This window comes from Carassius auratus, unplaced genomic scaffold, assembly GCF_003368295.1.
Source record: "Carassius auratus strain Wakin unplaced genomic scaffold, ASM336829v1 scaf_tig00214505, whole genome shotgun sequence".
Taxonomy (NCBI): Eukaryota; Metazoa; Chordata; class Actinopteri; order Cypriniformes; family Cyprinidae; genus Carassius; species Carassius auratus.
In genome coordinates, this window is record NW_020527683.1 from 5926 (window position 1) to 21195 (window position 15270).

General features: G+C 36.1%; 1 protein-coding gene across 1 annotated transcript; it reads left to right on the forward strand.

Annotated features, from left to right (window-relative positions):
- Positions 1-2509: 2509 nt before the first annotated feature.
- On the forward strand, positions 2510-14098 carry LOC113092186 (protein transport protein Sec24B-like; the record flags this gene model as incomplete). The annotated part of the gene is made up of 20 exons (XM_026257801.1): positions 2510-2603; positions 2692-2855; positions 2934-3118; positions 3244-3346; positions 3637-3763; positions 4220-4329; positions 4418-4530; positions 4612-4730; positions 5407-5462; positions 5646-5852; positions 6602-6725; positions 6819-6977; positions 7113-7286; positions 7392-7502; positions 7737-7912; positions 8131-8268; positions 9472-9576; positions 9686-9778; positions 11691-11794; positions 13098-14098. Coding segments are annotated over 20 exons (2577 nt in total), but the record flags the coding sequence as incomplete, so codon positions are not given.
- Positions 14099-15270: the final 1172 nt, after the last annotated feature.

Here is a 15270-nt window from a genome sequence, read left to right on the forward strand (position 1 = left end):
TTACCGATTTTCAGATTTTTTTTATCTTTAAGCAACCAAACAAGAAAGAAGGAAAGTATGCATAAACAAAATGTAATTTAATTGGCTTTTGGCTATTGAAAACAATAACCATCTGAAATTAACGGCAGTAACTGCACAGTAAGTAGCCTACATTCAATACAAAACATAGTTGATACAGACATCAGCATTTAGCTTTGTTTTTGAATTGGGTTGAAACTACATAGAACTGGCCTTAAATTAAAACATTAACTGTAACTAAATGAAATTAAAGGCAACAACTGCATAGTTCTACAGTCCAAACAACACAATCAACACACATACAATAAGAGGTTTCTTAATCAGCATTCAGTATTTTAGTTTTTACATTTGGTTTTAAATTTAAAAAAAAAGGTATTTACCATTAAGACTAAATAAAAGTATGCTATATAAATACATTATTCCAAAATGTTAAAATCAAATAATGTTTGGTGCGAATAAAACAAAGATGCAAAGTGTTTCATTCATCCAATGAAAAAACTAATATTAGGGTGATGATTCACATGTTATTTACTTGAGCCAATGAAAAATAAATAACTATTGTCTCTAGTTTAAAAAAATATATTATATGTATAGATGTGAATCATTACCCTAAAAAATGTTAATTGGATGATTGAAACACTTTTTTCAGTGTGCTACAGCAGGAGATTTTTAAATTCAAATCAAGTCGAATTTCAAGGTAAAATAAAAACATAATCATTCTATACAGAACTGACATTTACTTCTGGCTTTTCAGTTGTGTATGCAAGTTCTACTTTACAAAGAAAAAAAAACATTCCAGTTTTGTCACAGATTAGTGCGTTCCGTTTCTTATCCAACACACGAGAAGTTGACCTGAACATCCCTTCACTGTCTACGCTTGTGGAGGCCGTGAACAGTACAGTATGCTCGCGCATGGAAAGGGACTCTTATTTGTGCGTTAGTACACCAATGGCTGATTGCTGATTCAGACGTGTAGCTCTGTAATTCCAGTGCTGAACTGCTGCCCGTGTCCTGCACACAGATTTCGAAATACTTCCACACAATGACATAGCGATTGCTGATCTTGTATTTTAAGTAAAAACCGTCCCGTTCCGATTTATGGCCGGCCAACCGGTGCATCTCTAAAATATATATACAGGCAAGGATACTAAGATTGCACCTAAATCAACAATATATTAGGTTCATCAAGAACTTCAAGGAAAGAGGTTCAATTCTTGTAAAGAAGGCTTCAGGGCGTCCAAGAAAGTCCAGCAAGCGCCAGGATCGTCTCCTATAGAGGATTCAGTTGCGGGATTGGAGTGCCACCAGTGCAGAGCTTGCTCAGGAATGGCAGCAGGCAGGTGCGAGCGCATCTGCACAAACAGTAAGGCCAAGACTTTTGGAAGATGGCCTGGTGTCAAGAAGGGCAGCAAAGAAGCCACTTCTCTCCAAAAAAAAACATCAGGGACAGATTGATCTTCTGCAGAAAGTATAGTGAATGGACTGCTGGGGACTGGGGCAAAGTCATATTCTCCGATGAAGCCCCTTTCCGATTGATTGGGGCATCTGCAAAAAGGCTTGTCCGGAGAAGAAATGGTGAGCACTACCATCAGTCCTGTGTCATGCCAACAGTAAAGCATCCTGACACCATTCATGTGTGGGGTTGGCTTCTCATCCAAGGGAGTGGACTCACTCACAATTCTGCCCAAAAACACAGCCATGAATAAAGAATGATACCAAAACACCCTCCAACAGCAACTTCTTCCAACAATCCAACAACAGTTTGGTGAAGAACAATGCATTTTCCAGCACGATGGGAGCACCATGCCAAAAGTGATTACTAAGGTGGCTCGGGGACCAGAATTTTGAAATTTTGGGTCCATGGCTGGAAACTCCCCAGATCTTAATCCCATTGAGAACTTGTGGTCAATCCTCAAGAACCGGGTGGACAAACAAAAACCCACTAATTCTAACAAAACTCCAAGAAGTCATTATGAAAGAATGGGTTGCTATCAGTCAGGATTTGGCCCAGAAGTTGATTGAGAGCATGCCCAGTCGAATTGCACAGGTCCTGAAAAAGAAGGGCCAACACTGCAAATACTGACTCTTTGCATAAATGTCATGTAATTGTTGATAAAAGCCTTTGAAACGTATGATGTGCTTGTGCTTATATCTCAGTACATCACAGAAGCAACTGAAACAGAGATCTAAAAGCAGTTTAGCAGCAAACTTTTTGAAAACGAATATTTATGTAATTCTCAAAACTTTTGGCCACGACTGTGTGTGTGTGTGTGTGTGTGTGTGTGTGTGTGGTGTGTGTGTATATATATATATATATATATATATATATATATATATATATATATATATATATATATATATATATATATATATACACACACACACACACTATATTAAATGGTTAAATATTTTACATTCAAAATTATATTTGTTTAACATTAAAGTATATCCTGTGTGTGTGTGTGTGTGTGTATCATCTGTGTGCTTTTAAACTCTCACAGGTGGAGACAGCTCTTCTACAACCACAGGCAGTGCCTCTCCGGTTCCTAACAGTTATGAGTCTCTGGAGGGCGGCGGTTACTCGGGTAAATCCTTACAATGCTCACTGAGAAATCTCAATGCCAGATCTGCACTTGAGTGATTCACTAATGCTTTCTCTCTTTCTTTATCCAGATCTTGCAGCTCCTCCTGCTGGTGTCCCCGCCAAGCAAGCTCCACCCTTCGGATACAATTATCCAACCGTGCATCCTGCTTACCAACAAAACCCCGCCCCCAAACCAGACCCCTCCCCCTCTCACGGAGGGTACAACCCACCAGGATACCAGCCTTACTCGCAGGTATTGACTAGATTGGGATTCAGAAAGTGTGTCATTCAGGAATAGGTGTGTAAAATGGTTGCGTATGTGTTTTTGTAGCCTTTCCCGTCGCTGTCTGAGCTGTCGTCAGCGTTAGGAGGCCTCGGCGGCGTTTCTGAACAGGAGGCTGAAACCTTGAGACCCGTGAATCTACTCCAGGAGAGAAACATCCTTCCTCCCAAACGCGCACCTCCACCTGAGCCCAACCTGAGCAATGACCTGCGCAAGGTCAACTGCAGCCCCGAGTAAGTAAGAGCAGAGAGATGACGCCCGTTTGTGTTTGTCAGAGTTGTGGTTTCACACAACAGGTGCAGAATGAGAAAACAGCTTGGTTTGTTTAACAGTTTCTCTCTCTTTCGGTCTCTTCCAGCACTTTTCGCTGTACTCTCACTAACATTCCTCAGACTCAAGCGCTATTGAACAAAGCTCGTCTGCCTCTTGGATTACTGCTCCATCCCTTCAGAGATTTAACGGTAGGAGCAAAAAGCCCAAATAAAAATCATGGTCTGGTTGATGTGCTATGTAGAAGTTCATAAATGTACACTTCCATTTAAAAGTATTTTTTTAATTAAACATTTCTTGACATTAAAGACATATTACAAGCATGTGTATTTCAAATAAATGCTGTTCATTTTAACTTTTTATTCATTAAAGAGTTATAAAAAAGAACAGTCTAATCTAGAGCTTTACTGAAACAAACATTAGGTCATGATAATGCAGGTTTAATCATCTCCTCATTAACTTTCTCTCTTTGTCTCTGCAGCAGTTACCAGTGATCACCTCTAACACTATAGTTCGTTGTCGTTCGTGTCGGACGTATATAAACCCTTTCGTTTCGTTTCTGGATCAGCGCAGGTGGAAGTGTAATCTGTGTTACAGAGTCAATGATGGTAAGTGTCTTACAATTGTGTTTGTTTAGTCTTTAGTTAGTCTGATCTAGTGTTTCCCAAACTAGGGTTCATGAAGCAAATCAGTGAAATCATAAGAACGTCGTATTAAAAAGAAACAGTTTAAAAAGAAAACGGTCAAAATAAAACTCTTAAAAAAGATTAAATGTTATGTGACCATTAACTGCTATTAGAGGAACATGCAAATGTATTGTTAAATTATTAAAATATTAACTTGATGCCTCACCGGAAATATTAATTGAGATCATCTCACCCTTCAATTAAAATTTTTATGTCAGACGACAAAAAAGTTTGGAAATCCCTAGTTTAGCCTGTTACAGTTATACAGTTATAGTTGTACCATAAATTACTATTAAATAATCTAAAATAAACAGTTTTCTCACATTAACATGTTCATGAGGGTTTGGATATGTCCTGATAAATTGTCTTCTCTATCAGTTCCAGATGAGTTCATGTATAACCCTGTAACTCGTTCATATGGTGAGCCTCACAAGAGACCAGAGGTCCAGAATTCAACGGTGGAGTTCATCGCTTCCTCTGATTACATGGTAAGTGTGTGTGTGTGTGTGTGTGTCTGTCTGAATGACCTTTAATGTTACGCTCGAACATTAATGTACATTTGCTTTCTCTCTCCAGCTTCGGCCTCCTCAGCCTGCTGTGTACCTGTTCTTGTTGGATGTATCCCACAATGCTGTGGAGTCAGGCTACTTGAATGTGTTTTGCCAGTCATTACTGGACAACCTTGAAAAGTGAGATATTACAGCTGATTCAATGTTTTTGATTGTCCCGCACCTCAGATGTGATGGTGGCTGTATGTGTCTCCCTCCCAGGTTACCCGGAGATACTCGTACACACATCGGGTTTGTGACGTTTGACAGCACCGTCCACTTCTATAACCTGCAGGAGGGTCTTTCTCAGCCTCAGATGCTAGTGGTGTCTGATATTGATGGTAATTCTGTCTGATTCACTAACTTTTCCTTGTATGTTCACCGACTTTGCACATTTAGGCTGACTTTTGTCTAAATAATCAAGTTTTAGAAATGCAAATTGGCCAACTTTGATTGATAATAGCCATTTACACACCTAAATTGTACAAAACTTTACATAAATTAGAAAAAAAAATTAAAATATAGTAGAGTAGCAGTGTGTGTGTATGTGCACGTACATTTATATAAATATATATTTATACAATTATATTTCTGAATTCCTATTTTTTGTAGTTTATGTCTGGAATATTACTATTGTTATTTATTTTCTGTGTGTATGTATGTATATATATATATATATATATATATATATATATATATATATATATATATATTAAGCAGTCTATTCAGTTTTTGTATTTCTATTATTCTACTTAATTTTGAATATATTCATATTATAATATTAATTGTTTATTATTATTGATCTGAATGCACAGTATCTGATGTTATCTGACATTTTTCACAACTAATGATTGCTTTTGCTGCAGGATTTGGTCATATATCATTGTTTTCACATATATACTTCACATATATACTATACTTTATTGCCTTTTTTAAATTGTGCATTCATAACAGCCCTACGGAGCATTTCATTGCATCTGATGAGTGATCGAGTGTCTTTTTTTGTGATTTTCTTAGATGTTTTCATCCCCACACACGACAGTCTGCTGGTGAATCTCAAAGAGAGTAAAGAGGTTTGAATCTTATCATTCTTTCTCTGTATTTTAAGACCTTGTATCTTTATGTGTGCGAGGTCAGCTGTGTTTGTGTTCCCATTTCCCGGCTTCATATCTCTGTATCACACAAGCTTTGATATGTGACACCGTTTTTGCAGCTGCGTTATCTGACAGAAAGTGTGTTTGTGAATACGCTCACAGCTGGTGAAGGACCTGCTCAATGCACTGCCGGGGATGTTCACGCACACACGTGAGACCCAGAGCGCTCTGGGTCCGGCTCTGCAGGCAGCGTATAAACTCATGTCCCCTACAGGAGGTCGGGTGTCCGTGTTTCAGACCCAGCTGCCCACCCTCGGCGCTGGACACCTGCAGTCACGGGAAGACCCCAACCTCAGATCTAGCACCAAGGTACCACTCCTGAATCATCATTCAACTTAAACAGATCTTGTTCAGGCATAAATGCAACCATTCATATCAGTGGATGCTCAGTGATTTAAACATGGGAAGTTTTTCAACCAGTTATAAAGGAATTAACATTTGCCAGAATAGAAATTGGCTTTAGCAAGTTGTTAAAGTCGTGACTTCATAAATATTCTGGCTATAAATATTCAGAGTTTCTTTAAAAGTCTTTTAAAAAAAAGTCCTAAATATAGTTTGTACAAACTGAAATTGCTAAACAAGTCATAAATAGTATAGCAAAAGTCTTAAAGGGATAGTTCACCCAAAAATGAAAGTTCTGTCATGTAATTACTCACCGTCGTGTCGTTCCAAACCTTGTAAGACCTTTGTTCATATTGGGAACACAAATTAAGATATTTTTGATGAAATCTGAGAGCTTTCTGATCCTCCATAGACACTAAGGGAACTATCATGTTGAAGGCTCAGAAACGTTGTAGGGACATCGTTAAAATAAGTGAACTATTCCTTTAATGGGCCTTACATTTTGGGGACAAAAAAAACAGGATTGGTCTTATGTGATTATTGAACTGTTAAACTCAAAAGTTTATGATTCCATTAACTGTGAGTGCTGCAAAGGCTAAATTTGGGGCTGTTCTCCCTTACACTCAGTTAATATCATGCATTTATGTTTGGCAGATAATTATGTTTCAGTGAATGTTTCAGCATTTTGAGTGTTTTGTTTGCTTGTTTGTGTTCAGAATGTCCTGCACTTGGGTCCTGCTACAGACTTTTACAAGAAACTTGCTCTTGACTGTTCTGGACAGCAGATCGGAGTGGATCTGTTCTTACTGAGCTCCCAGTACTCAGACCTGGCTTCTTTAGGTACACATGCACACTCTTAATGGGTTTTTTTCCCAGCTCTTAGTTATATGTGCCTTAAAGTTGTGAAACAAACTTTTTTTTCTTCTTGTGCAGCATGTGTGTCCAAATACTCAGCCGGCAGTGTCTTTTACTACCCGTCCTTCCATCATGTTCACAATCCCGCACAGACCCAGAAATTCCAGAAAGATCTGCAGCGATACCTCACCAGAAAGATCGGGTTTGAAGCTGTAATGAGGATCAGGTGCACCAAAGGTGAGGGGGCGGAGTTACACCAGCTAATTCTGTGCCACAGTTGCTATGAATGACACTTCCATTAACCAGTATCCGCAGGTCCTTGTGATTTCATGTCTTTTTTTTTTAATGACACTTTCTCTGATTGGTCAACAGGCTTGTCCATCCACACTTTCCATGGCAACTTCTTTGTACGCTCCACTGATTTGCTCTCTCTGGCCAACGTGAACCCAGACTCTGGTTTTGCTGTGCAGATGTCAATCGAGGAGAGTTTAGCTGATACTTCGCTCGCTTGTTTTCAGGCTGCTCTTCTTTACACATCCAGTAAAGGTAATCAAGCATTTTTTGGAGTTATACTAATCCATTTTGACATGTTTACAACATCAGACCACTCCCACAAACTGAAAAAGATTGGTATGCATTTATGATTGACAGGTAAACGTCGAATCCGAGTGCACACTCTGTGTCTGCCGGTTGTCAGTCAGTTGAGTGAAGTGTTTGCTGGAGCTGATATCCAGGCCATCTCATGCCTTCTGGCCAACATGGGTGAGCAGAAGAAACACATTGACATTTTTAGTGCAGTATATTACGTCAATATATTGTGCAGAGTGTCCTGTTGCTAGTATGATGATGTTTTCTGACGCGTTGCACAGATGTGATCAAATGATCATTTAAATTTGTTGCGCTTTTATTTATCCATCATTTAGTAGCAAATTTGAGCAATTTAGTTGTGTTTTCATCATTGAAAAGCGGAAACATCATCTCTGTCTCTGTTCGCAGCTATCGATCGCTCCATCTCCTCCAGTCTGTCTGATGCCAGAGATGCGTTAGTTAATGCCGTGGTGGATTGTTTAACGGCATATCGTGCTAACGGCTCAAACATCCAGCCCTCCGGTCTGATCGCCCCTGCCGCCCTGCGTCTCTTCCCTCTATATGTACTTGCTCTGCTCAAACAGGTGGGGGCGCTGAATGCACATACGCCACAAGTGATTCCCTTACTAACCACATGTAATTCAAAAACCATTCAAAGGATCAAATCGGTTTCTTAAGAGGAAAAGTTCAAGGCAAAATTTGTCACTGCATTCTCCAGAATGTGTAATGTCAGAATGTAAATTGTTTTATTCATCTGTTAATCATTTGATATACTTCATATGTCGCGTGTTTGGTCGTTCAGAAAGCTCTGCGAACCGGCACCAGCACCCGTCTGGATGAGCGAGTGTTTTCCATGTGTGAGTTAAAGAGCCAGCCACTGCAGCAGATCATGCGCATGGTTCATCCAGACCTCTACCGCATCGACAACATGACCGAACAGGTAACACACATTCATACGGGTGTGGAATATAATGACGCAGGATTGTAGAGTCCATCCCTACCGATTAATATTCCTTACCACCATCTGTTGCCGTTGAGCCTTTGAGCAGCAGGTTTAATCCCAGGTTATTTTAGGGAGCGCTGGCCCTTTAATTAGTGACAGTATTATTAGTTTTCTCTAAATTGCTGTGTGATTTAAAAAAAAAATGTAACAATGAAAAGCACTTATTAGTCTGTTAATCCTAATTTGAACATTTACCAATATATTATTAAAATCATATGTTGTGTGTGTTAACCTTAGATAATGGGCATGAGATAACATGAACTAATGACGAAACACCTGTATTTTTATTAACTAACAAAGATTAATAAATACCGAAACAAATGAATTTCTCATTGGTTAATTGCTGTTAATGCATTTATTATTATTAACAAAGTGTTAGCCAAAATATTTTTGGCCAAAAATATTTTGATTGGTTTATCAGTATGACAATAATATTAATTATTGTAGTGTACATTGTTGCTATTGTTTACTATTGTATTATTTACTATTATAATATGCGGCAGTAATATATATATATATATATATATATATATATATATATTATTTATATATATATATATATATAATATATATAAGTATTAGATAATATATAACAAATCATATTTAGTTTTATTACTTTTTTGTTATTATACAAGTAATTTATTTTTAATAAGTTATAGTACTGTTTATCTTAAATTGTTAATTTTCAAATGTTAAACCATCAAGCATTTATTTTATAAATTTTTTGGTGGAAAACTGCAGGAAGCCTTTAAAGTGTCTCTTTAGTTGTCAACAATCAGTTTATAAGTGCTTCTCAATACAGTTTGAGAAGATTATTTGACCTAAATCATGATTTTGGATTTATTTCAATTAATTGTGCAACCCTACTTTAAAACCTAAACAGATGTTAGTATAGATTTACTTTTCCAACTGTAATCATTTTCTGGCATTTACAAAGTTATAAAAATATATATATATATTTTTTTTTTACACACATTTACTAACATTTTGTTATACATCTTTTTCAGTCTTAAATTGTAGTTGTATTGTGGCACTACAACAAACAAACAAAAACATAACACAGCCTGTTTTAAAAAAAGTAGGCAATAATGTTGAAGTGTGGGATGGGAAGACTAAATTGCTGTGATATCTGTCCTGTAGGCGGCGCTGCACCTGAATGACTCTGTGATTCCTCAGCCTCCCTTACTTCAGCTCACTGCAGAGAAACTCACCAGAGAGGGGGCTTTCCTCTTGGACTGTGGCAGCGTAAGCATTACTGCACAAAACCACATCAGTTATCAGGAGAGAGCATTGCTGTGTTACAACAGCTTCTCTAATTAATTCTACACTGTGGTTTCTGCCCTCTGCTCTGTAGGTGATGTATTTGTGGGTGGGGAAGGGCTGTAATGAGACGTTCATACGTGACGTGTTGGGCTTCCAAAATTATGCATCCTTACCGTCCAACATGGTGAGTGTGTATGTGTATTGTATTGTGTAAGTATTGTCTTTCACCCTGTTGTTTTAAAGGTGACGTATCATATTTATCCTGAGGAACAGGGTTTTCTTGCTCTTTTGAAAAAGCTGCCAAAATGACATTTTCAGGAATCACATTGCATTGATGTCACAAACACAAGCATATTAGCATAAAGTCTTACATAGTTAGACATTATAAAGGTACGACCTATTCACACATTATTAATATTAAGTGACTTAATGAATGACTGCTTGAACTGAAGTCATAGCAGAGCTCATTTATTCATATGCATCTTAAAAGCAAAGGAGCACAAACAACCAGTTTAATTTCGAGGGTCAGAAACAAGAAAAGATTACTATCCTAAACTAAAACCTAAAAAAAAAAAAATCATTACTTGAAATTAAATTAAAATTAACAGAGATAAAATAATATGCAGGTACTTAAAAATGTAAACCTAAATAAACTAAAGCTTAATAAAAAAAAAACTTAAAAATGACAAAATTACTCAAATTTAAATTATTAATAGAAAATATCTAAAAAAATTGATTCTAAATATTTCCAAAACTATAACAGTATATCAATGATACTAAAAAATAATTAAAAAAAAACTGTTTTTGTTGCCTTTTTTTGTTGTTGTTGAAACATCAGGGAAGTGATTTATAGACTATGGCCTCTTGCGTGCTGAAACAGCATTCCTGCCGCAGACACCTTGGCTCGTGTTTCTCAAACTCTGTGCTCATATGATCAGAATCTCCATGTTATGAAAGACAGAAGCTGCTTCTGATCAGCATTAGAACATCAACTAAAGTTTGTCTCTCGTTCAGCTCATTTGTTTTTCATTTTGGAAGGCGTCACTGTCGGTTGAGATTAATCTCACCCTGGAGGGGATTGAGGGCCATGTATCTTTTCTCTAAATGATCTAAACCTCACATAATTCACTCCAGCTTCAAAACAAAAACCACTGTCCTAAACATCTGAATGTTACTTAGATATCAGGTTATTGTCCCCACAAATTTAACTAGATTTTTCTGTACTCCATGTTTTTGTTTTTATTGTTTACATTTTTCTGAATTCCATTTTAATGTTGGTAATAAAAAACCATGTCTAATTAATAAAAAAAAAACATTCACTTATATAATTAACAGTTTATTATGAGGTATAAAAAAAACAATTTTAGGGCCCTATGAAATCAGTTGTATTTTTACCCAAATCCAATTTTTCTTTTTTCTTTTCTGGACTTGATTCTATATTAATTTTATTAATTGTATTTTTTTTATTATTAAATAATACATTTAATGTTAGTTACCAAAAGTGTCATTTGTAATTTATAGAATTAACTTACCATACATTTTTAATAAATTGTAGTTATGTTTTTGGGGCCCTATGGAGTTTCCATTTTATTTATTAAGTAATTCTGTGTTTTTGTTTGTATGGATTCCATTTAGGGATGCACCGATCATGATTTTTCATGGCCGATTCCGATACTGATTTTTTTTACAAGCAAACTGGCCGAATCCGATACCGATTTCCGTTTTTTTTTTTTTTTTTTTTTTTTTTTTTAATCTTTTAAGCAACAAACAACAAACAAGAAAGAAGGAAGGTGTCCATAAAAACTTTAGTCCATACTAAACTTTTTACGATAAGTTTCACAACAAATAAATGATTTATTTCAGAAATTCTGTTGTGTTTACATTTTTTTTAAAGATTTAATACATATCATAACGGTGGTAATCAAACAGAGTCATGAATTTTAAATATAATAAAATATAATTCATTTAATCTGTAAATCATTTAATCTGTTTTTTTTTTTTTGCCACTCAAAAGTGCTTTAGCTTTCATCTTATTGACAATCGCAGAAATAATTTTGGGATTAATAGAAAACCCGTTTGTTGTTGTTGTTTTCCAGACTGAGATCCCTGAGCTGCAGACGACGTATTCAGAGCGAACTCGAGCATTCATTTCTTGGCTGCTGGAGTCTAGAACCTTCCTTCCTGCTTTTCATGTGGTCAAGTATGTCTACTCTCTGTGTTTCTCCTAAACCCATACAGCTTTCTTTCCCAATCTCTGTATCTCTCCCTTTCCGCCGCTGTTATTCATAGTTACAGGGCAGCATATTGTTCCTGAGGGAGGATGGTGTGTTTTTCAGCTATCACAGACTGCCTCCTCTCACTGTGGGAGTTGCATTCCTTCGAAAGTTTTTTTTGGATGTTGCATGGTTTTGAAATCCATCTTTTAAAGAGCCCACCAACATTTCTCGCATTTTTAAAGTAATACTTCACCCAAAAATGACATTTCCTGATTATTTACTCACCCCCACGTCTTCTAAGATTTAGATGTTGTGTTTCATCAGCCGATGAGTTTTGGAGGGAAAAATTCCAGGATTTTTCTCCATTTAATGCAGGTGGTCAATGTAGGCTAGGTGATGTTGTTATTATTATAACATTAGTATTTAAAAAAATGAAACATCTAAAAGCAATATGACGATCTCAAATAACTTCAGGCATTGCATTTGAGCATGAAACTAAACACTGTTAATATGCAGTGCCTTCAGCATGTAGATAAATGTTAATATCCCAACACATCCTATATTAGAATATTCAGATATGCATGTGGATAACCCAGACATCACTACGTGATTTCAAAGCCATGCTTCTCTCTCTTCTCACATCTTTATTTTGGACTGCATGCTGTGGAAAGCTGTATATATATTTAATTTGTTAGCTGGATTCATGAAGCTATCTAAATATGGATTTTGGACGGTCTTCTTTCAGTTGCATTAGATTTGTACATTTTGGATGTGTATAATTACTGTAATTATTTACATTTGTTTAACCAGGCAACTCAGTTTATTATTATTATGTAAAGGAATTTAAAAAAAAAAACATTCCAGTCATAATCCCAACTTATTTTTGTTTTTTATAATGCATAGTGTTAATATAGTATTTTCCGCTATTCTGATATTTATAAATACTTTGAAAATTAGCTTTTATTCTTATGTTTTCCATTTTCATTGTAATGAAGTGATTTTTTTAAATAATTTTTTTGTCTATACTATGGAAGTCAGTGGGACCCAAAACTGTTTGGTTACCAGAATTCTTAAAAATATCTTCTTAAATGAACGCTTTTATTTGAATTTATTTAATTGGATTGACTGTCCTTTCAAAGACCAGCAATTGAAATCATTTTATATATAAATAATATTTTGATGAAATATTGGAAGACACATGCACAGATAAATCATTCACAGTAAATTAGGGCCAGTGATGATTTCATGTTGACTTTAATCCTCATGCAATTCTTGTTTTTCTTTAAGGGACGATGCCTCGACCAAGACCAGTTTTTTCCAGCACCTCGTGGAGGACCGCACTGAATCTGCCTTCTCTTATTACGAGTTCTTGCTTCACATTCAGCAGCAGATGTCGAAGTAGAATGGAGGAACCCCATAGAACCGGCCCCAGGTTTAAGGCTAGCTTCTGTTCCGCGGCTCAACTATAGCAAGGGAGCTCTTTGATTGGACCGCAGAGAGGCAGAGACACGCCCCCTGGCACCACCAGCCAATCAAAGCCTGTGGCTCTGTGCGGGAGTGTTTAAAGACAATTAAGGATAAAATAAGTTAAAAAGTCAATAATTATTGGACTATTACGGCAACAAAAGAGAGCACAGAGGACAAAGATGAAATGTTGTAGACTCGACTTGCACATAGAGACACTGAACAAGCTGTTTTCAATCATTCCCATCTGCTTACTCCCCTTTCATATTTAGCCATCATCATGATTAGCGAGATGCAGCGAAGAACATTTTTGGTGTTCATTTTCCTGTAGCTAATATTGTGTTTGTTTCCATTGTCAGAATCATTGTAAGCATGTATTTCAGGTTTTAATACATGCAAATCATGCAGAGTTCTTTGTTGCATATTATTCACTCTAAAACACTTTTGTGCTTTTATGTTTTCTTTATTTGCTCCTTTTGTTCTCCTCCTGACACTTCCCCTGTCCCAATGCCTCCTGTCCTTATGTAATGTGGCTTGTGAAACCCTGTCCGTCGTGATCGTGTAATAATTCATCTGTCTTCATCCAGCATCGACTCAGCAGTGGCTGCTCAACTTCTCTCATCTTCTCAACATCAGCTGCTTGAAACCGTTCAATGAGGCTACGAAGTTCCTCGCTGGCAACGCTTTGTTTTCTTTGAGAAAATGGATCAGGCCACCAACAAATGTTGCTATCTACTTTGTAACTCTGAACACACAAAAAAATAATATTTTAATGTGCTTTAATTTATGACAAGCTTATTGAATAAAATTAAATGATAATTCTAGTTTGGGTGTTTGGTTTATTGTCTGCTGCAGATATCATTTGTACAGCAAGTTTCTTTGGATAATTGATTTTTTTTTTTTTTAATTCGATATATATTTTTTATTATTATTATATTTATTTATCAGTTAAAATAGTGTATAATATATACAGTGTATATAGATAGATTGATAGTGTGTGTGTGTATCATTAGCAAAGACGGTCTATTTTTATGTTTTTTTTCTAAACTTAAAATGAGGATTGAAACTATATAAAATGAAATTAAGGTTTCCAATCAGAATATGAACTCCATTTTTTATGTATAATAAAAAAGTATTAAGTATTTTTTAGTATTAATATTTTAAATTTGCTTTTAATTTAAGTATAGTAAGTTTGTCTTTTTAGTTGTTTTTTATATTTAGCTTTATTTCAGTTTTAATTTAGTACTTGAACTTGGTTACAATAATATAAATTCAGAAGCTTTTAGTAGTTATTTTTACTCAAAAAAATGGAAGCAATTTATTCTGTAATCTCGCCAATATTTTTTGTTTAAATATCTAAATGAGACGATTAACTGGGATTTCCCCGAGAGTGTGTGAATGACTGTAATTGTTACTGATCATAATCAAGGCGAGGGAAAGCAAAACACTTTTCATGTTTCCTGTTCTTAAAAGCGTCTATGAAGAGAGGAATATAAAGCACTATTGAGGAGGAAAGTGAGCGCATGATCGTTCTTCTTTGTTTTTTCCCGTGAATCAGCCCGTGATTAACCACAACAAACACTAAAAATATATCCTTCCATGCTCCCCCGAGAACATCTAAGTCATTCTGGTCCTCGCTGGCTCAGAATGTTCATGATTGATGATTCCTCAAATTGTTCCATAAGCGCGCTCTGCAGTTCTTTACCGTTTTAAATTTTCGCGCTCTTTAAAGTTTGCTGGATTCCGATTGGCTGTCTAAGCTGGGAAAAAAAAAGGTTGGTTTGGACTTTTTAAATGTATAGATAGGCCTATTTTTAACTAAGTTATATCTTTCTATTTATCGTTATGGTTATCTTTCTGAGTGAGAATGGGCCTTGAGTTCAAAATATAACACAAACCTGAGGCAACATAACATTAAGTTTCCTTTTTTTTTTTTAAGTAAAGATCTAGCATTATAGCTCCCATGTAAACAGTGTCCTGTGAAGGCCATCAATTG